The sequence below is a fragment of the Dermacentor albipictus genome, chromosome 4 (genome assembly GCF_038994185.2).
Source record: "Dermacentor albipictus isolate Rhodes 1998 colony chromosome 4, USDA_Dalb.pri_finalv2, whole genome shotgun sequence".
NCBI classification, from domain to species: domain Eukaryota; kingdom Metazoa; phylum Arthropoda; class Arachnida; order Ixodida; family Ixodidae; genus Dermacentor; species Dermacentor albipictus.
This window is the reverse complement of record NC_091824.1, coordinates 78,169,260-78,194,249: the sequence shown is the minus strand read 5'-3', so window position 1 is coordinate 78,194,249 and position 24,990 is coordinate 78,169,260. Positions and strand designations below refer to the sequence as shown.

At 42.9% G+C, this 24,990-nt stretch overlaps 1 protein-coding gene and 1 long non-coding RNA gene across 3 annotated transcripts in view; one reads left to right on the top strand and one right to left on the bottom strand.

The window, feature by feature from the left end:
* LOC139059162 (uncharacterized) overlaps positions 1–24,990 on the bottom strand; it is a 477,146-nt gene that overhangs the window by 389,800 nt on the left and 62,356 nt on the right. The window lies entirely within an intron of this gene.
* LOC135916437 (glycine receptor subunit beta-type 4-like) overlaps positions 2,016–24,990 on the top strand; it is a 28,610-nt gene continuing 5,635 nt past the window's right edge. The window contains exons 1-5 of the mRNA XM_065449790.1: positions 2,016–2,108; positions 4,607–4,761; positions 6,061–6,128; positions 7,587–7,816; positions 24,536–24,618. Of these exons, the coding sequence (XP_065305862.1) occupies positions 2,041–2,108; positions 4,607–4,761; positions 6,061–6,128; positions 7,587–7,816; positions 24,536–24,618 (604 nt within the window). The 5' untranslated portion in view covers positions 2,016–2,040. The remainder of the gene's footprint in view (positions 2,109–4,606; positions 4,762–6,060; positions 6,129–7,586; positions 7,817–24,535; positions 24,619–24,990) is intronic.

Here is a 24,990-nt window from a genome sequence, read left to right as displayed (position 1 = left end):
CTGTCCCCGAACATAAAAAAGCTACTTTGTTTATTTCGCCGAGAACACCAGGTAAATGTGCTGTCAAGCTTGAAAAATATAAAACGAAAGAACTAGGCGCAAAAATTACTTTTAGCGCTATTAAATAAGCAGGCACATGAAGATATTGTTTACCATTGCAATTAACATGCCTCGAATTTCTATAAAATCGAGTTTTTTTTTTTTAACGCAAGGACCTGTTGGCTCATAGGGAAACACAGCTGAAAACAGTAGCGTGTCACATTCAAGCACTTTCTAAAGCAACTTTCTTACAAATGCTGTAATTGATGTCCATGCGTTTAACATGGCCCACGAGCTATCTATAGCGTACTCTCTAAACTCGCTGAACTTGGTTTTGTTGGAATTTTTTGTTGCAAAAGATGTAATCAAGCCAAGCTCTTTAAATTTTGCCGTACGCATTACTCAACACCTTACCCTTAGTTTCACCGAATATAAACAACATGACGCTTACAGTTCATTGATGACGCCAGATTATCAAAGTGCATTCCTTGTATCAGGCATGGCAAAACCCAACAAGACAAAAAAAAACGAGGGTTCAGTAATTATTTGCAACGCTTCTATACTACAGGCAGGACAGCTAAAATTTCGGGACGCATTGCGGGTAACATTTTCCGGATTTCTACAACATGTTATGATATTGTTTTAATGCAGAAGTCTATCGGGAGACAAGGGAAACGTAGCTGAAAACGACAGCGTGACAGTTTCGAGCATTTGCTGAAAGATATTTTCACAAAGGCAGCAATTGATGCACACGCGTTTAACTTAACAATTTGCGATGGCATTCCCTCTATAAATTCGCATAACTTGGTTTTGCTGACATTTGTTGTTACGCCAAGGCAGCTCGTAAACTAGTGCGCTGGTCGTAAAAAGTACTTATAAACCTCCGGAGCATTTGAATACTTAGTTTATTGCAGAAGGCGTAATTAATTCAAACACTTAAAATTTTGCCGCACAGTTTATCCAACACCTTTCCGATAGTCTCCTTGAATATAAACAACGTGGCTTGCGCAGTTCAATGATGACACCGGAAAAGCAAAGTGCATTCCTCGTTGTCGCGCATGAAAAAACAAAAAAAGCGACAGTTCAATAATTATTTGTAACCTTCCTAATTACGGCCCCAATTCAACAATTTAAATGTATTGTAGTTAGCGTGCCCCCTATTTCCAGTGAATTCTTAAAGTGGCGTCTTTCGCCGCTGTTTTGGGACCCTGGAAACCACATATCGCGAGTTGTCTAGTTCCTTCAGAAAACAGTAAGAGTTGGCCTTTAACGTCTTGGAGTGCTCCTGCAAACGCAAAAATTATTCTTCCTAAATTTAGACAACATATTCGTTGGCTGTCTTAAAGCAATACATCCGTATTTGAATGATTGAAGATTGTTGAGCAAGAATTGTCTGCACCACCTGCTCGTACTTTATAAGGAACTCTATGGTGCATCTGCGTATAGCAAACGAGGCCCTCCTGTGGTCCAATCATTCAAAATAATCACAGTTACTTTGATTCATCTGATTGGTGCAGTGATTGTGGTCCCTAACAGCTGAAGAGAAACGAACGTTTGACAATTGTTACAATATAATTTTTCTTTCAGTCATGTATCAATCTTACAGCAATGATTGTACGTTTCCTCTTCGAAACTGTGAATAGTCGCACCTCGGTAAATACATAATTTGCAATTGAATCACGCATGTGTGGACATCCGACGACACGGTAAGGACGACGACGATTGACCGCATAATCTCGCTCCATTAGCCCAAGCATAACAAGCGCTCGCGGAGATGAATGGCATATAGCATGACCGACTATACGGCTACTGCAAGCGCATATGCATTTTATTTTATTCATTACCTAGCGCGAACATCCAAGGGCGTACGAACAAAAGCAGGAGGCGTCCATCAATTTATCCCGCGCACTTGTTTTTAAGCCGCTGACGCCAGAAGTATCCCGAAGGACTCTGCGAACGTTAGTGATGCGCTTGTGCCGATGCCGGCTTGAGGCGTTGTTGATGCCCCTCGCCGCTTTCGTTTTCATCTGGCAATGCGTCAACGAGGCATGGGCGATATCGCCAATAAGGTGAGTTAGTACTTCAGTAGCTTCTCGTATAAAGCAGCTATGCGTCATTATATCCCTGCGACAGTTGCTTCTGTGGGCTTAAATCTTACCTATGTCAGCTAGTAAATATTAGAATGGAATGAGAACGTACACATTACTTACACTTGTACCTGAATAAACAGTGGCCTTTGACATTGGCCTTTCCTATGTAGACCACTTAGCATAACTAACGATTGGCATGCAGTCGACCTACCGCGTCTGTGATTAGCCCTTTCCAGAACCTGTAGAGGTGATGGCCAACATGGCGGGGATAGAGGTGATGGAGTAGTCAAGGAAACACGCGGATCTCGAGAAGCAGGTGGCTTACGAGCCTTTAGTGTCACTCCGCACGTTCCGTGGCCTTTCTAGAGAAACTCAGCGTCAAACGTGAGACCACGTTAACACCAGCTACGTTACATGTCGCCAAATTAAGGACACCACGAGCACGGTATAGTCAGTGTTTAGTCCCTTAGCTTGCAAATAACAAGCGCTGTAGAAGTTTGCGATGGAAACGGTGTCACGAAAAATTAAGTACATTTTTGTCGTACTTTATGTACTTAGAGTTACGTACATGTTAAAGAACCCCAGGTGGTCCAAATTAATCCGGAGTCCCCCACTATATCGCGTGCCTCATAATGAGATCGTGGTTTTGGCACGTAAAATGCCATAATGTATTTTTTGTCGTATTTTATACTATCTGTTATGTTCGAGTACGCATTCAGCAGCTAGTCGAAAGCTCAGTACGGTACCGCGCAGGTCTAAAGGGAGTTAGCGCTGGCAGTCATGCTTCTACTTAAAATGAACATCACATGCATTCGCAAGGATAGATATGTTTCGTGGCGTCATTTTAGATATGCGATGCTTTTCGAATATCTTAAAACCACGAGGAAACGTGGGAAGATGTAACAAATATTTTCGTTCGTAACTACTGTTCCACGTTGCACAGCGGCCTTTGCTAATAATAGGTTCGAGATCACGACCAGCTGGCATCTTCTGGTAGGCTAACAATTGTAATGTAAGTATAGTTCTCAGCGATTGAAACGTGATGCTCAGAGCAGATGGCTGAGCACTGTACATTTTTGCGAATACGGGTCCAGTTTAACAGTGCCAAATAAGAAGAAGCACGTGACGGTGAGCTGTGCCAGCGTGGGCTGTCTCGACCGTCTATGTGTGTGATAGTCTTGTCACCTGCCATAGGGCTACATTGCGAAAAGCATACACTATAGCGTCACAATATTGAACAAAATTATTTCGCCTAAATCGTATATTTCTGAAGAAACAGCCCTCCGATTCAGCCGGATTCACCGGCTCCTCCTGAACTCCTTTTCAACAGTGCATTCCAATAAACGTGTAAAGAAAATAAGCCAAATAGAAACACTAAATTCGATGCAGCATTCGACAGAGTAACTAAAACAGCCCCAGAAGGAGTCTTTTGTTGAAATACTCGCTACACACGACCAAGTCCTTGCTTCATTTTTTGCCATTCCCCAGCTTTATCTCCCACAACTTCTGCCATTTCTTAACCTTTGGAAAATGGTGCAGGCTTATCTTCACCGATATTCCACTGGTTCTGCGCTGCGGAACATGCGGCTGCTTTTCGCCTTTCGGTCGTTAATGACCATTCCTAAAAGCGATGAGTAAAGGGAAAATCAGACATCCACCCACCTGATTCTCCCTTTATTCATTACTTCTCTCCACCTTGCCGGTTTCCGCAGAACTACTACGTCATTCCTAAAAGCGCTGAACGCTGAGGCAACCGTATAAGTCGGGAGCTCATCACCGCTCTAAGGCTTCGAATAAAATCCGAGCGGTGGCGCCAGCGTGTCTGGTAAGTGTCTGGTAAGTAAGAGGCGATTGGAAGATTGGTGGAAGAAAAGTAGGGAAACGACAAAAAACGGAGACGTACAAAAGCACAGTTCGAAATAGGGGATCAGAAAATTTGGGTGTGGTAGTTTTAGTGTTCTCTTTTTTTTTTATTGTTTACCCTAGGTAGGAAATTAGGCACTATAATAGGAAGAGCTTGCTGGTGCAGCCCACCACCCCGTTCCAAAGGGGACGCTCATAACATCCATCCATTCATCCAGTGCTAATACTTAGCACTACACGGAGCTGTTCCATTACTTTGCCATAAAAATTAGCACAAGTACTCTTAATGTTGCGCTGAAAATGAATCTTGGCCCGTATTTGCGCAAACGTTATTATATCAGAACTGTTTGTAAGAGCAAATTGCAGCCAGTCGAGACGTACGACACATTTTTTTGCAAGGACTACCGGATAATGGCAAACAGTGCTCAGGAACGAAAAGCTTTGTGATTACAGTCCCTGATTCTTTGATTCAGCAGCCATTTCCGTGGACAACTTGGCTACGAAGTGCAAGTACCTGCGGAGTAAAGAGACGGGCATTTAGCTCGAAAAACAGCTCTGTATATATATTCTTTTTTTCTTGCTAGCCCTATACCCAACTTAAACTTTTTTTGCAGCTTTCCGCAGGACCGCGTACACTGGTTGGAACCGCAGCACGATCACCACAAGGCGCACGAGAGCCGCGTGGTGATGGGCGATTTCCCGGAACTTCCATTTCTGGACGAAATACTCGAGCACTACGACCGCCGCGCTTGGCCCACCTTCGGAACACGTGAGTGCCCGAGGTGGAATGGTTTAGTACAGCACTCCTGTTAGCCAGAAACCAGCCCCTTTAATATGCTTTGAAATCATCAGGTTTATCGTACTGAAACTGCACATTCGAAGAACGCCGCAGTGAAAAAGGGCCCCGGATTCTATTCAAGCACTTGGGTTTTTTTAAACGTGCATCAAAATGCCGGCACACCAGCGTTTTTGCATTCCGCATCCATCGGTATACGACGATCGCGGCTGTCACTATAATGGGTTTTAAGTTGGCCTGTCATCCGTACAGAAGCTAAGCTCATTTGTCAATCATACTATGCTAAATTCAAAAGAGAGAGAGGGAGAGAGATTTATTGCAGCTAGGTATTCCTAAACTAGACTCTTTTGCTGTTGCGACTTAGTTAAAGCACGACACATGAAAAACAAGGGCGCACACCAATAAAAGAGTTGCGACTACTGGATTATTACTCAAAAACACTTACTAAAAATATGACTAAGGCATGCGCTGGGTGGACCTGCTGTATTAAGAATATAACAAAGCCTGAGAAGCATAGTGGACATAGCAGCCCTCACAGCGCATGTGTTTGCCATGCGCTTAATCTATGCTTGCGTATCAGTAATAATATATATATATATATATATATATATATATATATATATATATATATATATATATATATATATATCAAAACGTTTATTTAAAAGAAAAAAAATGCAGAAAGCGAGTGGGTGGAGCCCCTAGTCCAGGGCCCCACTGGCTTTAGCGGTCCGCCGTGCTTGGTCGAGGAGCGCTAGTTGCATCTCCCGATCCTCGCTGGCGAACCAAGTCTCCCACTGCTCCCTTCCGGAAAGTTTGCCGGCTATTTTTGGTGTATTAATTTTGGGTGGCCTGTTCTGGCAGTCCCACGTAATGTGGGCGAGAGTTGGCCGGCCTCCGCACCAAGGACAGCGAGTGCTTTATTTCAGCGCTGTGTATGTGGCGTTACCTTTATGTGCTCGTGTTTTCAAATGTGCAGCTTTAGCTAAGTCGTGAAGAACCAGCTAGTCCATCAATACGCATTGTTCCAGTCTTCCGCACAGCCACCATATAGGCGAAGTTTATACTTCCCGAACACTGAATTTCCAATGAACAGGATGACGTATAGCGCTGAGCTGCCAAACAAATAGCAGCAAGCCTGAATTCAAAATCGGCTCAATGTTCTTTTTTTTTATAGTTACGTGTAATGAGCTTCGTCACTTTAATTTAGTTTTCTAGGGTTTGTAGCATTCCCAATAAATAAAAATATTTTTTCCATTGCATCACTTCTAGCACTGCCAACTGAAGTAACCGTCTTCCTCGATGTATATGACATGGGACCCCTCAATTCGGCAAGCATGGTAAGTTGCCGCTCTTCCAACAAGCCATCAACACCTCCCCCCCCCCCCATCTACTCCCCCATCGTCTTACTTTTATTGTACAGTAAAAAAATATGATGCGCTAAAGAGCGATAATATTTAATGGCAGAAACGTGGAGAGGTGGGCCTGAGTTAAGTGCCTCTAGCCTGCTACTCAACGCTGGGGAAGGGGTTTGGGGAATAACAGAAGTAGGATGTGAAGAGGAAGGAGGGTGGCGGTATGGTGAATATGATGAGGGCTGCACAGCATACTGTTTCTGTGCAATGCGCGCGCGTACACTTCGCAGTGCGCCACAGTCATCTTCGCGGGCAGAGGTAGAAGTTACTGCAGTGTAGCCAGGAGACTGACACTGACATCGCGTTCATAATTTTTGCCGCTGTTAGCGCCACTGGCTTATGTGCTAAGTTCACACATTAAAGAGCAATTCGCCATGCATGCGAAACTCTATCGCCCACCCCTCGCTTGCCCGGCAACATCTGTCATGCATGGTTCATATCATAAAGCCAGCAATGTCGGACAAAACCTTGCATGCACAATTTTACGGAACATCTCGTCCTTCTTGTGGGAAAGTACTTAAACTGCCAGGAAGTCTATAAAATTGTCTCATCAAGACGTTTCTTTCGTCAGCCAAAACTTTCGCCTACTTGTTTGAGCACACGGTGTTGTTTTAGGCGTGTCGGCGTCTCAAGAGGCTTTGGCGACTCGAAGGACGGGCACTAGAAAGAGCACCTGGCGTCCCTCGGCACCAAGACATTTGTAGAAAACGAAACTCGGAGCGCCTTGATAAGTTAACTGGACGCTACTTTTCACTGTGGCAGCGAAGAATCGTCTGTAGGCTTCAGTAGCGCCGGCCATGATGAATACACAGGATATAGTAAGCGTGTATGTAAGGCTGACATTTAAAGTAAGTACATATTTTGCCGATTCAGCGGACGAACCGGAAAGGCGGCCCGAAGCGTGCTTTCACTTCGTTTTTTTTTCTGCAACATTTACGTGGGTGTTCTTTTTAGGGGACGGTAAGCGATGGCAGTATATAATCAGAATTTTGAATATTAATAAGTAATTAAACAAGCAGAGGGCTACCAAGAACGGGATTATCCTCTCACTTTTCCAGCATTCGCACTTTCTGTGCCCGCACCTAATCTAAGTGGCTGCCTTTCGCACATTTTCAGGGGCACAATTCACAAAACGTTCGGTTCGTAAATGTTATCTGCGAGTCGTACGCAGCCTTCGTTAATCATATGTCCAACTTTATGATAGGCTAACATCTGCTCTTATACGACCACTTTTTGTGCAAGTGACTATATTGTTGCGAATCCGGGAAACTCTACGCTTGCACATCCATATGTGGCGACGCGCGCGCTATATGCACACAAGCCGTCAGTTATCTTCTAATCAGTTAAAGTGCTGGTGCACTCACCAAAACGTCCCTCTCGCAGGATTACGACCTCGACGTGTACCTGCAGCAGTCGTGGTACGACCCCCGGCTGAGCCTGCTCCGGTTCGGCATCAACGAAACGGTGATGCTGAGCGGCGAGGCCATCACGGCGCTCATCTGGAAGCCCGACCTGTACTTCGCCAACGCCAAGCGGGCCACCGTGCACGACGTCACGGCGCCGAACGAGTTAGTCCGGATAACTCCTGGTGGCTACGTTCTCTACGGGGTGAGGTGAGGACGCAACGCTGGCCATCACCGGCGCAACAGAGGCGCCGCAGGTGTTTTTAAGCCCTGGGCGAGAGAAGGCGATGGGAAAAGCGATGTTCGGTAATCGCTTATTCACTACTGTAGATACTGGAACTGTCTTTGCAAGCATGGCCAATTCCGCGGACGTGCTAGAGGAGCTACTTCCATCACTACCTTCAGCACCGACTCCCTCACTACCTTCAGCACCGACGCCACTGTACTGAAAACCTAAAGGTGTAAGATTCCATTTCTGTTTGCTAGATCCCCGCAGGGCATTCCAAGATGGTTCGCCTTATCTAAAGGTCGGATGTTGAAGTGTCATTTAGGATACGTGAACCCTTTTTGGTAACTATGCAGACAGTTCACTTAGGACGAAAGTCTAATTAAGCCACTTTCAAATAGCAAAACTCCACTGTAGCGCTCGAGGGTAGCTATGGCGATGGCCATGCTAGCTCTCTCAACCAGGTTCAAATCAAAGGCACCCTGAAACATCTAACCTCGAAGGCTGCATTCTTCTTTTTCTTGTATGTTGCTGTTGCTCTCCTCTAGACTTTGCAAGTACGCTGTATCACACGTATTTGAAATGGATGGTGGGAGTTGGCCTGAAGCTAAATCTTCCTTTGAAAGGAAGCTTTAGCTCGATGCCAACTTCTGTTATCCTGCTCAAATGCATGTAAAATGCAGACATGCTTTTATGAAACAACCTCTGCACCGGTTATAATGTACTTTGTTACATCGGAAAGAAAGAGATACTCTGGTGACTCTAAGAAGTAGAATTTTGTTTCGGAGATTACGATCTTTTACAGAAATTCCCCGAAAATGGTACGTCAAATAAAATTGAAGCACGAAGTTTCCAAATCTGTCACTCCGCACCGACAACAGCCACTATACTTCTCTAACTATAACTATGTACTATAACTGCATCCGTTAGATCATTTAAGTCGGGCAACGCTGATATGAGACTTCACAGCGCACGTGATTTTATTTTTTTCCTTACTGATACTGTCGACTCCATAGCAGAACGTAACAGGAAGGGCATGTACTTTATTTGCAAGCAAATAACGCGACCACGAATATAACGCGAGGTTACTTCCGCTCTCTACGAGAGCAATATATATATTACGATTATAACGAGAAGTTATGCCGCAAAGAAACCGGAAACGACGCAAAAAATCGAAGATGCCCGTAGGCCTTTGTCACTCTCTGCGAGGACGGTGTCGTCCTCCATGACGTCCACCAAGGTTATTGGACAAACAACACTTCAGAAATGCCCGTGGAACATTAGAGCACGAGAAAGCTTTCCACATATTGCACGGTGACGCATCACGAGACTTTGAAGACCGCTCACTCGACGCGCTTGCACAAAACCGCCGATCACCTTGCTGAAGGTTGCGATTAATACGACGTATCCACATTTATGCGACACTACTAGCGTTCTAAATCAGAATAACAGCGGCACAAAGCGAACGGCGGCAACTCTCAGCTCGGCAAGCAGGTGAAAATAACAGGAAACAAAAACTGACGCGTTGTATTGACGCGCACGCATTGCACAGAAACAGTATGCTGTGCAGCCCTCATCATATTCACCATACCACCACTCTCCTTCCTCTTCACATCCTATCTCTGTTATTCCCCAAAACCTCTTCCCCAGCGTGGAGTAGCAGGCTAGAGGCACTTCACTCAGGGCGATCTCTCCACCTTTCTGTCATTAAATATTATTTCTCTCTAGCACATCATATAGCACCCCAATACAATGCGAGGCGCGTTCTGAGGCTAGAAATTAAAAAAAAATTACTTGCGTTACATCCGCGCAAACATAACATAGGCATTCTTAACACATGTCGTAAGAATGTGCAGAAATGCGATTCAATAAGATAGATAGGCAACAGATATAGGTAAGTAGAATGCTAAGTCTAACTTCGAAAATGACGCGTGGTAATAAAGTTAACATTAAACAAAGTGAGAATAACTTGTAAGGTTCATTTAAGTACTAGTAGTAGACGTAAAAAATTATGTATACAATAAGTTGCAGAACAACTAATAATAGCGCAGGTAGGTAGTAATTTTAAAGCATAATTCTTTTGCAATTAACGATAAAGAATAGTTCATGTTTTGCTTTTGGCAAAAGAAGGATCCGGCTGGTTCCTTTCAGGTGTCAATAAAGGGGAAAATGATTCATTACAACGTTCTGCATTACCTGCGACTTCGTTGAGTGTTAGGGAATGTTTATAACGTGTGGGTTGTGTCTGTTTTAATTCTGTGTTTGGAACCGTCAATCCCTAATTGGTTATGTCTTAGTTGGTATACATGAACTTTATTGGCGCAAGCTTGACCTAATTTTCTAAAGTGAGATTGCTGGCTTGTTTCACGGTATTGTTACAGCGTAATTAGCAATTGTCACTGTGTCTCCGAGGGCACTGTAAAAGTTCTCCTCACAAGATAGCGCCACATTTCAGAGAGGTGTACATACATCAACTTTGTCCAGTTTAGATGTGTAATTCATTCGGTACAGTTTACAGAATTGTTACATCAACTTACTGCGCCCCTGTCTGTATCGATCCACGATGGTGACGACAAAGACGATCTGCTTGAGAGTGCGCGCAGGCTCTATAGAGGACTGCATTCCCTGTTCTCGGGTGTGCCCGAAGAGTGCGAAAGGGCGACTTCTCGCAATTAAAGCTCCCATTCTCAGTGAAACGCGACACTGGTGGAGGTACGGGGTACTACACTCATCGCATGATGATCAGGACTCCTTCGAGCAACCACACATCGAGGCGCCTGTGGGCCGGGCAAGCCGCCGCCTGCAAGGTCTGAGCCAAGAATTCGGTATCCTGAAAGGACCAGCCCTGTCAACGACCACCTCTGCATGCCCCATTCTCGGGCGTGCCGATAGAGTGCGACACGACATCTAGCAATTAAAACTCCCATTCTCAGTGAACCGCGACAATATTTTGTTGCTTAGGTCCAGCGCTGTAAACTTCATACTTGGAGGTTTTGAAATATTGCCAGTTTCATGAACTCCAAAAACATAGTATGGCGTAAGTTGAATATGCGCTTCCTATAGGGTCACTATATGCGCGACTTTCAATCAATCAGCCAATCAATCGATCAATCAATCAATCAAACAATCAATTCCTATTACATATAATATAAGTACATTTAGTTATGAAATATATAAAGAAGGAGGTCTCATGGTCAAAGACTATGAGGGTGAGAACTCCTGTTAATACTTACAAGAAAGTAAGACTTGTTATTACAGCAAACAGAAAATGTATGCATACATGGTTAAAACATGAGCATGAAAGAAAAGAAAAAAGAAAGAGATACCTAAAATATATAGTAAGTCATCTTTATACATATTGAAAGAACGTGTGAAATTCGAATTTATATTAACTAGTGACAGTATATTCTTTAGGGTAGTGGGTAAGGTATTCCATAGTGAAGTTGATGTAAAATTAGTGTGACTTTTCTATATTATTTCCTGCTTCAGGCAACAAAAAAGTTATTCTGGGAAGCAAATGCTGTACAAGCGACATGGTGGAACTGATATGGGTTAATCAGGGTTATTACGAGTTTACCATTGACTAATTTGTAAAATAGAAGTGCCGAGGGAGTATTTGTTTAACTTATCCAGTGGTAGTATGTTGTGATCACAAAGCAACAAAAAAGCACTCACTGCAGGGTTGTTAAATGTCATTATTGTGTTGTCCAAGTACTTAGAAGGTTTTAGAAAACAAATGGATGCAATATTGGATACAGTAACATGTGTGGAACAAGAATGTGTATATGGAAACTTGACGATAGCAATATTCCGAGACGTCAAGAGGGCATTTGACACTGTTAGTTACGTTCATGTTCTGCTAAGTATGTTAGAACACGGAATGTCTGGCAGGTCCTTGCGATGGATTTCTAAATTTTTATCACGTTGCAAAATATACATTCAGATGGGTGAAGGAAAACGTGCTGAGCATGTTTTCGAACAGGAAGTACCACATGGATGTGTACTCAGCCCTTTTCTTTTTAACTGCGTCATGGCTGATTTAGCAAGAAGACTGCCATCACAGTTAAGATTTTCACTGTATGCAGATGATGCGTGTACTTGAACACCTGGGTCTAATTTTCAATTACTTCAGATGACATTGCAAGACGGCATAAATATGATTAACCAATTGTTGAGAGGAAGAGGAACGGTTCTATCAGACGCAAAGACAGCTGTATTGCCTTTCACTGAATCACGACATACTCAGCAGATTAATGTAGCCAGCAAAGTTGGTTCCTAGACATGAGAATACAATTAATATTGACCGCATTAAGAAAATTTAGATAAGTTAAGCATTTAGATAAGTGGCGAATGAAGAGCTAACACACGGCAACCGAGAAATGTAGGAGGTCGCTACGGCGCTAACCAATAGGGCAGCCGCACTGCATTTAGCAGCGAGGGATTACCTTTTCGGGAATGTAAACATTGTTCTTCCTTGGTCCGTTCGGTCGAAACTCGCGATGCTCCCGGGCAGCGCCAATGACTACGCTTCCTGACCCTTCGGCCACAGACAGCGGTAATGGAAGCATCCTGCAATTGCTTGGACGCCTACGTAGCTCCCAGCGCGAGCCTCCTTAGTTCTCCCAAGGTACCAGACACCTTCCCCTCGTTCCTTTTCCTACTACTGACCTATCCTACTACTGACCTATCCTAGGAGGTAGACCCTCGGCAATTTCGTTGTTCTCGCAGGTTCCTGAGTTCTTGTTGGAAACAAGACCTGACACGCGACCTGTTTTCGCCACGCTGTCTCTTTATTTTTTTATTTTTTTTCGATCACCGTGTCGGCGTCTCTACCGCTTTTACCTACGCCAGGATTCGCCAGAAGGCCTTCTATGCTGCTAACGCCTTGCCTTCGGCCGCTGGCACTCGGTTTAGTTCGTTGATTTACGTGCATTCCTGTGGTCAATAAAGCCTCGATGGTTTGCTGCCTAACAGTTGCTACGTTGATTCATTCCAAAACGCCGTAACTATATGACTTGCAAATGAATCGTAAAGAGAGTACTTCGTCTAAACGGTGTACATTTAGACATTTGTTCAGGTGAATGGTGTGCTTTGCCGTAAAAAACGGCAAGAGCTTCACAGGCTTCCGTGTCTTGGTTGCATTTCGTTAGGTGTGAGGTTAGAACCGTTGTTAACATTTACAGAGACCACATAACATTTACCTGCAGTGCTAGGCCTCACGTGATACATAGAGCAACACTGGACCTGGCACCGAAACTACATATTGTCAACTCCTTGATTTTTCATTAACACAGACCTCGGTGCTCACATCATGCTAGTTAGGCCAAGTATTAGCATCATTTTGGGGGAATCACCGCACTTCTGGCCATATTACCATCAGTTAGTAAAACCAGTGTCGGCCATCAGTCAATATTTCTGTATAAGTAGACGAAATATTTTCTTTCGATGAGCAATGGTAAGATTAACAAAAATAGACTAATTCCTTCTAATTAAAACATTCACTGGGACGCATGTCACGGCCCACTGACGGGCGACGGCAACTGTTATTCCTGCTCGGCTGTCCGTGGCTTAATTCCTGCAGTGCGCAAGCGACATGTCGGGCTAGAATTCAAAGGTGGGAGAAAAATGTTTATTGCAGTGACGCCAGCTCCCTGCCCCTTGCTGAAGTTTCAAACATACCGCAACTCCCTGGTGACTCGCCGGTTGTTCACCACGCACAGGAATCGCCACTTCGGAACATGCTTCCACAGGGAACACGTTAGTGTTACCATGAAGCCTATGGTGTCGTCAGCGCTACGATTGTGTCGATCGAAAATTCTAAAACGTGCACTTCTTAAAGTCGCCATGAACTGGTTCATTCATGAGGTTGAAAGCCCCGAAGCTTGAGTGAGGCTATGATATGACAGACACCGCAGTGGAGGGCTACGTATCTACCTTGGCCGCACGGCATTCCTTAACGTGAACCTCCATCTCAGTAAATTAGCGCTTCTGCATTTCGCCTCTGTCGAAACGCAGTCACCACTGCGGTGGATTCAACCCGGGAGCTAGCACGGGGCTCAGCAGCGAAATGCCATAGGCACTACGTCACTGCGGCGGCTGAAGCTGCCGCAATGCTAGACTACAATGACCAGATGCGAGTAAACCCCGTCCCCTTCTGGTCACCGGTTTCACAGACCGAAGTCTCGTGCAGAGTAAGAGAAAAAAATACGGTATAAAGAATGCACGTGCGGGTAGAATGTGTTTCGAGAACAATGTGCTTCAGGTTTCGTCCGAGCAGATTGTGGCGGTATAATTTTAACCGATCTTCTTCGGGCGCATTTGGCAGGAACGACGGAATAGTCACACACAGAGCCAAACTTAGAATTTAACTTTACTTACCTGTCCGTAGGTGTAAATGCCCTTTTCGTCAAGAACATACGAGACAGCAGAAGCCAGTTACAAAAGGAAATCAATCTGCAGAGAAAAAACATCGGCGCGGCACACGTCATTTATTTCACGATAGAAAACGGCGCACTCTTCTTTTTCTGTTTGACAAGGGCATCGAAGCCTCACTGACGGATATTTATAGCGTTTGAAATGTTGTTCCGATTTTGTGTTTTCTCTTGTAATTCTGTTTCTTCGTTATACGATTGCAATGCTTGATCAAAAATAGGCCGGAAGCGGCCAATCGTAAAAACGCCCTTCTCTGCATGACGCAGTTGCTGGACACTGTTTGACCGAGGGACGTTACCTTACTGTGATCTGTCTGCCCTGCACTAGCGCGCCTGAATGGCCTCTCTGATCACCTGTTCACGTGACGCGATGCGTAATGGCGCCAGCAGCCTCATATGAGAAGCGACGCGCACGCATGTGTTCGACGTTCCTGTAACTTTTCTGGTCGTTCTAAGTGAACACTCCGCCGGGCCGCTAATTATAAACAATAGCATGCGGAGGTAACAGAGATTACAAATGCAAAACTCGCTCATCTCTCACTTTCGTGAAGGAGCGAGTTTGAACGCCAAAGGAAAAAGAAGCATTAGGGCAAATAAAAGCTCAAATAAAACGCAAATTAGGAAATAAAACATTAAACAAACATATTACAAAATATTAAAAAATTAGAAATGGTGATATTAAAAAGAATATTAAACTTATCAGCGACTGGCATACCATCGCCAGCTTGAATCTGCAGCGCTCCTCGGCCATTTAAGGCGCTTCCAGTGTCAAGTACAGGGAGAACGGCGGCGGGATAAAAGAAAGTTGCCACTCCAATTAAAGTGGCATTGGTGCACACGTATCCATTAGCGTAGCTTCTGGAAAATTCTTCGTGAAATTTCGTCGTCGTTAGGGACATCAAGTGAATTGTATACTGTGTTATGTTGAAGAGGCAACGCCGCCCTAATATGGAATTTCTATAGCTTCTTCTCTTCATCGTACATACGTGAAACGAAGAACCGTGAGTCTCTTTTGATCGGCTTTTTAATGCAACCGACGGGGACGATGATCTGGAATTATGCATGCTTTGTTTGACTGAAACCTTTCGATTTGTCGAAGCTATAAAGCAGGCGTCAGCTAAACTGTAGGCGAACGCTCCAAGCCTCTTTACAAACGAGGCTCGTGAATTTCCGTAATGAATTGCTCTTTACGACCATGATGGCTTAGAAAACAAATTAAATAGCTTTCGGCTGACTTCAAGTTGTCCTTGCAGGCGGATCGTTTCGCTAATGAGGTGTCGTTGATTGGCTGGGAAGTGTACGATTTAAAGCATGGAATATTGGCTGTGCGAAAAGAAATTGCCAAAAAGAAACCACCAACCAAGTTTTCGACATCTGGTTAAATTACGTGAGGCTTAACTCGTTTCGTTCTGCACTGTTCGAGTGATCCGTGTTTGGACTTCGAATGGCAATCCCACTAAATATTTGGTCCTCGGCTTCGTGGCGCATATGAGCGTTTCAGTATGGAACTGCGTGCTGTCACTGTGGACAGTGCGGACAGGTGTACACTATATTTTTTTTCCTTTTAAATTGCCGCCAACATATCAACTGTCACTGTGTATAGGTTTCTCCTGAAACACCTGTGGGGGCTGTATTTGTGAATATAAAGCTAAAAGCAATATATATATATATATATATATATATATATATATATATATATATATATATATATATATATATATATATATATATTTAGGAAACAGCAAAACAAGAAGAGACGAGAATACAGAAGCATCTATGAATCAGGGAGAGATGCCGGCGCCATCTAACATGGTACCAGCATAATCTTGCGTTTTATTACACTTTTCCTTCTTAGTTAGTTATTCATGGCCTGCTCATTTACCAGTGCATCCAGCTAGGAGATTTCCACAGCCACTCCCACTTTGCATTTAGCGTCCTCCGTTGCTATACGCTGCTAAATATACCGGCCACGTTCCAGCTGGTAAGCTTCCTTGTTCCTAGTGCAACGCCTGCAACGCCAATGCCGGCCGCTCGGGACGCTGGTAGCTGCAAGGGTTCCTTCCACGCAGCACGAGTTGCCAGGCGTGCCATGTCGTGCCAACGAGTCGCACCCGCATACAGTTGCAACATCGTCCAAGGAATTCTAGCCCAACGCAACAGCATGCTATTGCTGTCAATGTTCCAGTCGTCGGCTGAAACCTTCAATTAAGCAATTGCAGCATAACTTCAAGGGCACATTGTCCGTTTTGTTGCTTGTGTGCCGCTACATATTAACCGTCTAAGCAAAGGCTGATACATTGCAAACGGAAACTGATTTACATGTCTATCGATTAAAAGAATATGTTCCTATACACTAAAAGACACAACGTGTGAAGTAAATGCTCGTTCAGTTTCGCTCCTGAAGCCAGTCACCGAAAATGCTGATTCTGCATTTGACGTAAATTCTCAAGAATTGCCGGATTCGTTACGGCGGGTCTGTGAGGTAGCGTGCACTAAACGACATTGAAGAATCGGCTCCAAAGCAGTGCCAAGGTGTGCATGCTCGTGTGAGATGTAGCACGAGGAATTTAACATTTCTGCAAACATGTGCTCTGTTTTCAGTAATGTGCAGTTAATATTGTATTGTCCCGGAATCTACAGCAAATGCGGTTATGCTACTAAAAATGCAAAAAAAACTTTATGATATGTCTGGTTTTCACGGTTTCCTAAGAACACACGCTCACTCACGAAGTTTATTTTTTGAAAAAATCTACTTCGTTGAAGTACAATTGTATATCAAAGTATGTGCATAGAAAGTCACGCATTTATGCGCTGTGTTTCTGTGGTGCTTCTTTATTTAATATCAGCACCTCTTACACTATCTTGCATATATGTTCTTAACGCCGCACCCGGGGTCTAGGGATTATTATTGATCACCTGTGCGTTTTAGCATGCCACATATAAGTCTAAGTTCACGAGCGTTCTTACCCTTTGCTTTGAGCGAAATCCAGCCGCAGTGGCTGGAATCGAGCCCGCGACCTCGATATCAACAGCGTTGACAACTATTTAATATAATACTCCCCATTGTCGTCATTTTTTCTACGGTGAAGAAGCAAAAACAAATAATCAGTGATATATGATTTTCACACCGCATCGATTTCTTTGTATAATACTTGATAGGCAGCAATCCTGGGCACCCCACATTAAAAAAAGCGAAAACGAGCTCAATGCGATCGTGATCTCTCCTTCATTACTAAACTTCATGCCAGTATTACTTCTACCATCCAAACATGCCCAGCTGAATTCATTTACCTGGTTGGTGACTTTAACTTCCCGCACACTGACTGGCAGAATTTGTCAACCTCGTGTCGCACCTCAGCGGAGCTTATCAGACTTACTTTAGACTTCAATTTTTTTCAAGTGATAAATCAACCAACTCGCGGTTCTAACGTTTTAGATCTTGTATTCTGCAGTGCACCTGAAACGATTGGCGAAGTTCTGTATTTCGATGGTTTTAGTGACTACAAGCTTATTCATACAGAGCTTAATGTCCCATTGGCATTTCAAGGTACTACAATCAGGCAAATTCGCGATTATAATAGAGCCGATTATAAAGAAATGAATAATAGGCTTAATGACTTTTTCATTCAAACGTTCTTGTCCTCATTTTCGGATAGGTCTGTTGAACACAACTGGGTGCTTTTTAGGACATGATAAATAATCTAGTATACATATGTTCCCTTGATTTCTATCTCAAATGACAGATCTAAACCATGGTTTACAAAAGCTCTCCGTCGTCATCGAAATCAAAAGAAACGTCTCTACAAAAAGGCCAAACTCGTGTCCACACCATCGGCTTGGGAAAAATAGTGTATGCTTAAAATCTTATTGTTCTGCTGTTCACGTTTCTAAGGATAAATATATTTCTCACGACCTCCCCTCTCTTTTCAAATCCAATTCCAAAAAGTTTTGGTGCGTGATATCTCCCGACAGTGCTAGTAATCATATCTCACTGACCAATGATGACCATCTACCACTCTCTGATAGTGAATGCCCTCATGCCTTTAACAGGCACTTTGCATCAGTATTCACAAGGGAGGATCATTCCAACATACCAGTTGTTCCTGAACATGATTGGCAATATATGGCCCCTATTAATGTCACCGTTGAAGGTATCGCTCAACTCATTGATAACCTAAAGATTTCTACAAGTGCTGGTGTTGACAACATTAACTCTAAAACATTAAAAAAAGCACTACATCAATTTCCAGTCAAATTCCTTGCCTCCTTTTCCAACAATCACTATCATCTGGCTAGCTCCCTACCGACTGGAAAATTGCCAAAATCATCCCTGTGTTTAAAAGCGGAAACAGAAATTCACCCGAAAACTACCTTCCAATTTCAGAGAGATATGCATTTGCTGTAAATTACTCGAACACATTATCGCTTCTCACATTTACAGTCACCTCGAACATAATTCCTTCCTTTTTCCTGAACAGCGCACGGCTTCCGAAAAGGATTTTCTTGCGATGCTCAACTGCTAGAATTCACGACTAATTTGCATTTTAGCATGGACGCTAACCTACAAACTCACTGCATCTTTTCAGACTTTGCTAAAGCTTTCGACCGCGTTGCACATTCCCGTTTGTTTTCAAAATTATCTATTTGCCTAGATTCTTTTACACTGTCATGGATTCGTAACTTTCTTTCTTTCCGCCAATGGTTTATAACAGTTAGCAATTTTATTTCATCACTCTGTGACGTAACTCCAGGTGTACCTCAAGGCAGCATTCTTGGCCCTTTATTGTTTCTCATATACATTAACGACCTGCCCGCTAACATATCTTTTCCCATACGACTCTTTGCTGATGACTGCATCATTTACCGCTCCATTAATTCCATGGATGTTCATCTCGCCCTCCAAAGTGACCTTAACCTAATTTCCAGTTGGTGTAATAAATGGCAAATGACACTTCACTCGAATAAATGCAAGGTTATCTCTTTCAGCTGCAAGCGTACGAATTCTAACTTTTCGTATCTCATAGATAGCAGGGTATTGTCTCAGGCATCATCATACAAGTATTTAGGTATTCACCTCACGCATAATCTTTCATGGGCCACGCATGTCAACACGATTTGTGCGAAAGCTTCAAGGACCCTGGGATATCTGCGCAGGAACCTGCGTAATTCTCCTAACAATGTTCGAAAACTGGCCTCTCTAACACTTGTGCGGCCACAGATAGAATATGCAGCATCCATTTGGTCCCCACATCAAAACTACTTAATAAATTTACTAGAATCCATACAAAATAGAGCGGCTCGCTTCATTACACGTAACTACAGTCCCCTTTTGAGCGTAACACAGATAAAACCTGATATCTCTCTTGAGCCATTACATATTCGTCGTTCAATCGCTCTTCTATGCTTATTTCATAAATATCGCCACTGCACCAGGCAATCTGCGTTACCTCTAGAAGCACCGTCACGCATTTCTAGCCGCTTACATAATCAGCACAGCTTCAAGCGCATATATGGAAGAATACAAGCCTTCAATTCATGAGCCCTTCCACGTGCCATCGTTTTTTGGAATGATCTTCCCCATAACATTGCATCCATTTGCAACCATCAATCATTCCATGATCAGCTGCGCGAATACTTTCAAATAACATCGTGACGTTAACCTTCTCTTGTATAAAATATCGCACTTTTTGGCTATTGTGTTTTTGTAAACCCCTGCTTTATTATTTCTTTTTCTTGAGTCATGTGTCAGACATTTGTACTGTATTTGTATACTTCAATTATTTTTTGTACTTTCCTCTTATGTTTGTTGCTGCTTTTTTGTGTGCTAGCCCTGTGCGATGCTTTCCCTGTGCCTTTTTTTTTACCTGTATATTTTTCATTTCTTATAATATCCTTGTTCGTCCCCCTTACTCAATGGCCTCTGGGCCTTCTAAGGTATTGTGAATAAATAAATAAATAAATAAATAAATAAATAAATAAATAAATGACTGTACTTCGCAGACTTGTAGGCACATCATGGGTCGGAGCAGCATTGTCCATGCTGACTGTTTACAATGCATTAATACGAAAAAATTGCGTATTTCGCGCCCATCTTACACGAACTTTCCCACATGTCAAAAGAGCGGCCTCAAAGGCTTTTAACTAGAGGACCACGCGTATGTCTAGGAGTTCCGCGAACGACTTCTATAGTTGTCTTGTAATAGCTGAGGATCGTCAATCACCGTTTCCAGTTATGAGAACTACAGAAACATACCGACATAATTTTCGTCTTCAAACACAGCAAAAAAGCCCCCCGTGGCTCTAGATATAATGAAACGAGATAGAAGCTTTGTTCATAAAGAAATTCAAGAATATCGCCATATATAATGCGAAAAAATGAATTTTGGAACTCAGACGTCGAATATCCTCCATTGCTGCTTACACTTCCAAAAATCGAATTGTCAGTATAGGCGGAATATTCAAACAAAGAGACATGTCCATTCAAGTTGCTCAACAACAGCACCAGACCAGATATATATGCGGTATTCAGGATACAGACACGTCTACACAGATACCTCCAGTACAGCAACCTCTTCAACTTCAGCATTCGTTAAACTGCACATCAATAAGCAAGAATCATTTAGCTTATCTCGCGCGACTTCGTCCACAACTGCTTAACTACTGCTTAACTATTCGCAATCCTATGTGCGATAAAATTTCATAACTCCAGTAAAAGATGTGCAAAAATGGGTAATTCTGAACGATTTACAGGCACCTCTAACATCACCCTGCAGCACAAAAGGAAAAACGATCCGTAATAGTACAATATATGAAACACCTAAAGACCTCACAAAGGCAAGCCAAGCGAAACATGAAATAGCATTCCAGTGGAAACCAGCTAGGGCACTGTAACATTCCTGTAGGAAGACAGCAGCCGATGAAGCAGCACGACAAGCACACCTCAAAGATGATGTGGTTCCGTTCCCAATATAAAAGAATGAATACAGACAGGATTGCCTAAGGATTGCCTAATACAGACAGGATCGCCTAACACAGACAGGATCGATTATAAGGGCAACGTCTTTCGAAATGTGTAGAAATACGTCATTTGACCAGAATTATTAAGAGCTAGAATTTTTATCATATCAGTCTGTTTATTGAGTTCAAAATTTTATTTTCATTAGAGAGAAATATGGAAGCCCTTATTATACGATTAAGGCTAGGCACTGTCTACACAAAACATTTCTTACATAGAATTGTCGGTGCGGAAACCCGCGATTGTGATTGTGGATTCATAGATTAAGATATAGACCACCTTCTAGATTGGCCATCATGACACACCAAGACGCCAACATAAATCACCTAATTACATTAGAACGCATACCTTTCAGTTTAAAGAAACCTTTGAGTCTTTGGCCAACAACGACCTTGCGGAAGAGTGCTTTAAAAGCATTAAAAACATGCCCCGAAGACAGCGGCATTGTTGTCCGTTATTAACGCTTTTAATGTTCCTTTCATTTCAACATCGCTCTATATATGTATGTGTTTGCGGATTACGTTGACTGTTCTGTTGTGACTATATGTGATAATGCATTTACACGATGTATGCACCACCCGGTGGCTAGAGACTGTACTAATAGGCGACTGTATCATTTGTATTTTTGAGACTTTCTTCTACAGAACTGTGAAGTCATCTAACTTATATATTGCATGTACCATGTATTTCTTACGCCATAGTGTTACTGTGAGAACGTTGCCTGAGAAGTTCTGCTGCTTGTATGAAAAGGTTATTTGATATGCAATCTTGAACCCTGTATGCTGCAGGTTAGAACCATTCAAGAACTAAGGAGTAGCCGGCGCCTTAAATTGTGCGTCCACATCTCCTTATATCATAGCAATAAAATAAAATGTGTGAGGCAAACGAGGGCATAAGGAATTGACATGTTTAGAAGAGTCGAATTCCTGTACAGAAAACGAAGTATTGAATGAATTTGCAATGTCAGATGGGTTATCGTAGGTGTGATCTGAGCGCATCTTGGGTATAAGGACATTAGACGTAGTCCTGCTGAGAAAATTGATTACGTTCAACTGTTTCCGATAATTGCCAGCGCCTTTCATTTTGTTCTCATGATAAGCTTCTTTAGTGTCCCTGAGAAGCCTCTATAAAATGTTAGAATACGTCCTATAGTGATTACGTAAATTATTGTTGAATGGCTGACTCTTCTTTTTTTTTTATTGAAGGCTATATTTCTTTCGCAGGCAGTTCAATATGCTAGTGGTTATCCACAGGTTATATGCAGTCGAAAACTTATGTCCATTAGCAATTCATTTAGTGCCTTTGTTGAGGGCGTTAGTTATGATGTTAGAAAACTTGTGATAAGTCGCTAATACTGGTGACCAGTCTGTGCGGCTGATTATATCTATGAATAATGAGTTGTTTAGGCTATTTGTGAAAGCCTGCTTTTCAGTTTTGGATGGGATACTCAACTAATAGGACGGTTGTCTTTAATAGGTTTTTTTTTATGATAGCTTATGCAACGCTTAGCCCAAAGCCAAACAGAACTCATTAACTGAAGATGAGTGTGATCTATGACTGTAAGCCACAACTAAGTTCTTTCTATCTCGGAAAAACCACGATTCGTGCAGTTCGAACCAAACGGATTCCCATTTAAAGATGTTAAGTGCCAAGCCAAGTCTACGGTGATACTGTAAGTTCGAAGAAATGAAAAGAGCGGCGCCACCATGATTGCGTTCACTGCGGTGACAGTACTCTGAGTCATATGAAGGAAAGCTATACAGATTTCTGTAATATTATCAAGGTATCCTTGCAGGCTGCGTACAATAAAATAGATGAGCGATTTAGGAGAGTTGATCAGGGGTGAATTGTGCCATATTAATAAACAGTGGAAGATAAGTTTACAGGAAACCTAGGTGAAGACTGCAACGTCTTCATCGCAGGTTATGCGAAAAACTGGGCTGTTCACGGCTTTACGTGCCTTTATTTCGCTATTCGCATTACAAAGAAGGAACCATTGCTTCTGCTTTTTCAGTGCCAGCACTTTCGCTAGTTGTGAGAGGTGCTCGTTAGCAAAAATTGCCTGGGTTCTTTATCCGGAGAAGCCGATTCTGCGTGTGTTGAGCCTGGCGTTCCGTGCTTTTGTCACACATTCATTTTTTTTTTTTTGCGCGTGAAGACAAACGAGCGATTACATTTGCCCGACCGGACTCAGCTGACACACGGTGAAGCAAATCTAGTTCAGAAGCCGTGATAGGGCAGTTCACTTTTTCACCAATGGCGGTCAGTACAGGAACGCAGTCCTGAGTGGATGGTACGCCTTTGATTTCCACGTTATTCAACCTTGAGTATTGATCCATTTCGGAAACTTTCTTCTTCAGCAGATCGTTTTCACTCTTTAAGGCCTTGTTATTTGCACAGATTTCAGTTTGCTGGCAAGGAACACTTCCCACAAGGTCATTCACAAGTTCTATACTGTCATTCATTCTTGAAACTTCCGCGCTTAGCTTGCCGACATCTGAACCTCATTCCTGAAGCTTTAGTCTACCAGTCACAAAAAAAGTTTGTTGATAAGCTGGTTCATGCGATGCTCCAATTCTAAATCAATCTCTGCCATTTTCTTTGTCAGTCCAGCATTAGTAGGCATTGACTACCGATATAGAAATTTCAAGACTAGACGGAGCATGCACCGACAAGAAGCCTAAACAGCAGCAGCAGTTGTGGTAAAGATTTTGCACAGAAATAACTTAAGTGCATAATTCAATCAACCTTTACAGAGTAGAAACAATGCTCAGTGATGTGCTTCCAACCACAGCGGCTGCTGTTGTGACCCGCGAAATTATTTGAAATTCAACAAACATCATCAAAATAAGTACAGTGGTTGGTGACAAAAACGATTTCTTTTCTCCGTTCCTATAGGTACATTCCCGAGCTAAAGCTTCCTCTTAAGCACGAAATTTCCTTATCTTGAGATTAAGTGTGCGTCCCGGCAGCACGTGGTTACTGTGCACGTAGCTGTTGAAAGCAAGCTGATTACAAAAATCCAGCCCTCCACCTGCACACGTGAAGATCATTCGCAGTGTGCACAGACGTCATCAGAAGCAATCGCGGCTATTGAATAAGTTTGTCTCCGTAATTTCGTTTACTAAATGCAATAAAAATTAACAAAGAAAGACACGCATCGCAATCAGCTTTCACAAAAGCATCGGCTCATATTTTTGCTCGTTCTTTTAAGCGTTAAAATTGCTAATGTGATTTTGTTTCTTTGTTTATTTCAGGGTGCGCCTGAAGCTCTCCTGTCTTATGTATTTTCACCTATTTCCCCTGGACAGACAAAAGTGCTTTATTGTTATTAGACCATGTGAGTATGCATAAAAATATCACAGAGTGACAGACATCGCTAACAAAGGGACAAGGAGCGTTAGCTGACGTGTGAGAGCAAAGAAAACGTTGCAGACATGTTCAGTTTTGTCGCCTTTATATATTTTAATGTGGAAATGGCGGCCTTCGATTGGTCCGTTTATGCCATATTCGCCTATGTCATGCATTATTCGCCACAACAGCATCAACATATTTGATGTTTGTGAACCGACTTCAGACACGAAGAGCACAACCGAAACATCGAGAAGTCAATGTCGGGAAACTTTATATCGAGAGTATCGCCTGATAAGGCAGAGGCAGGGCAGACAGGTCGTTCTTGAACCACGAACTATCGCACAAAGAGCAGTTGTAT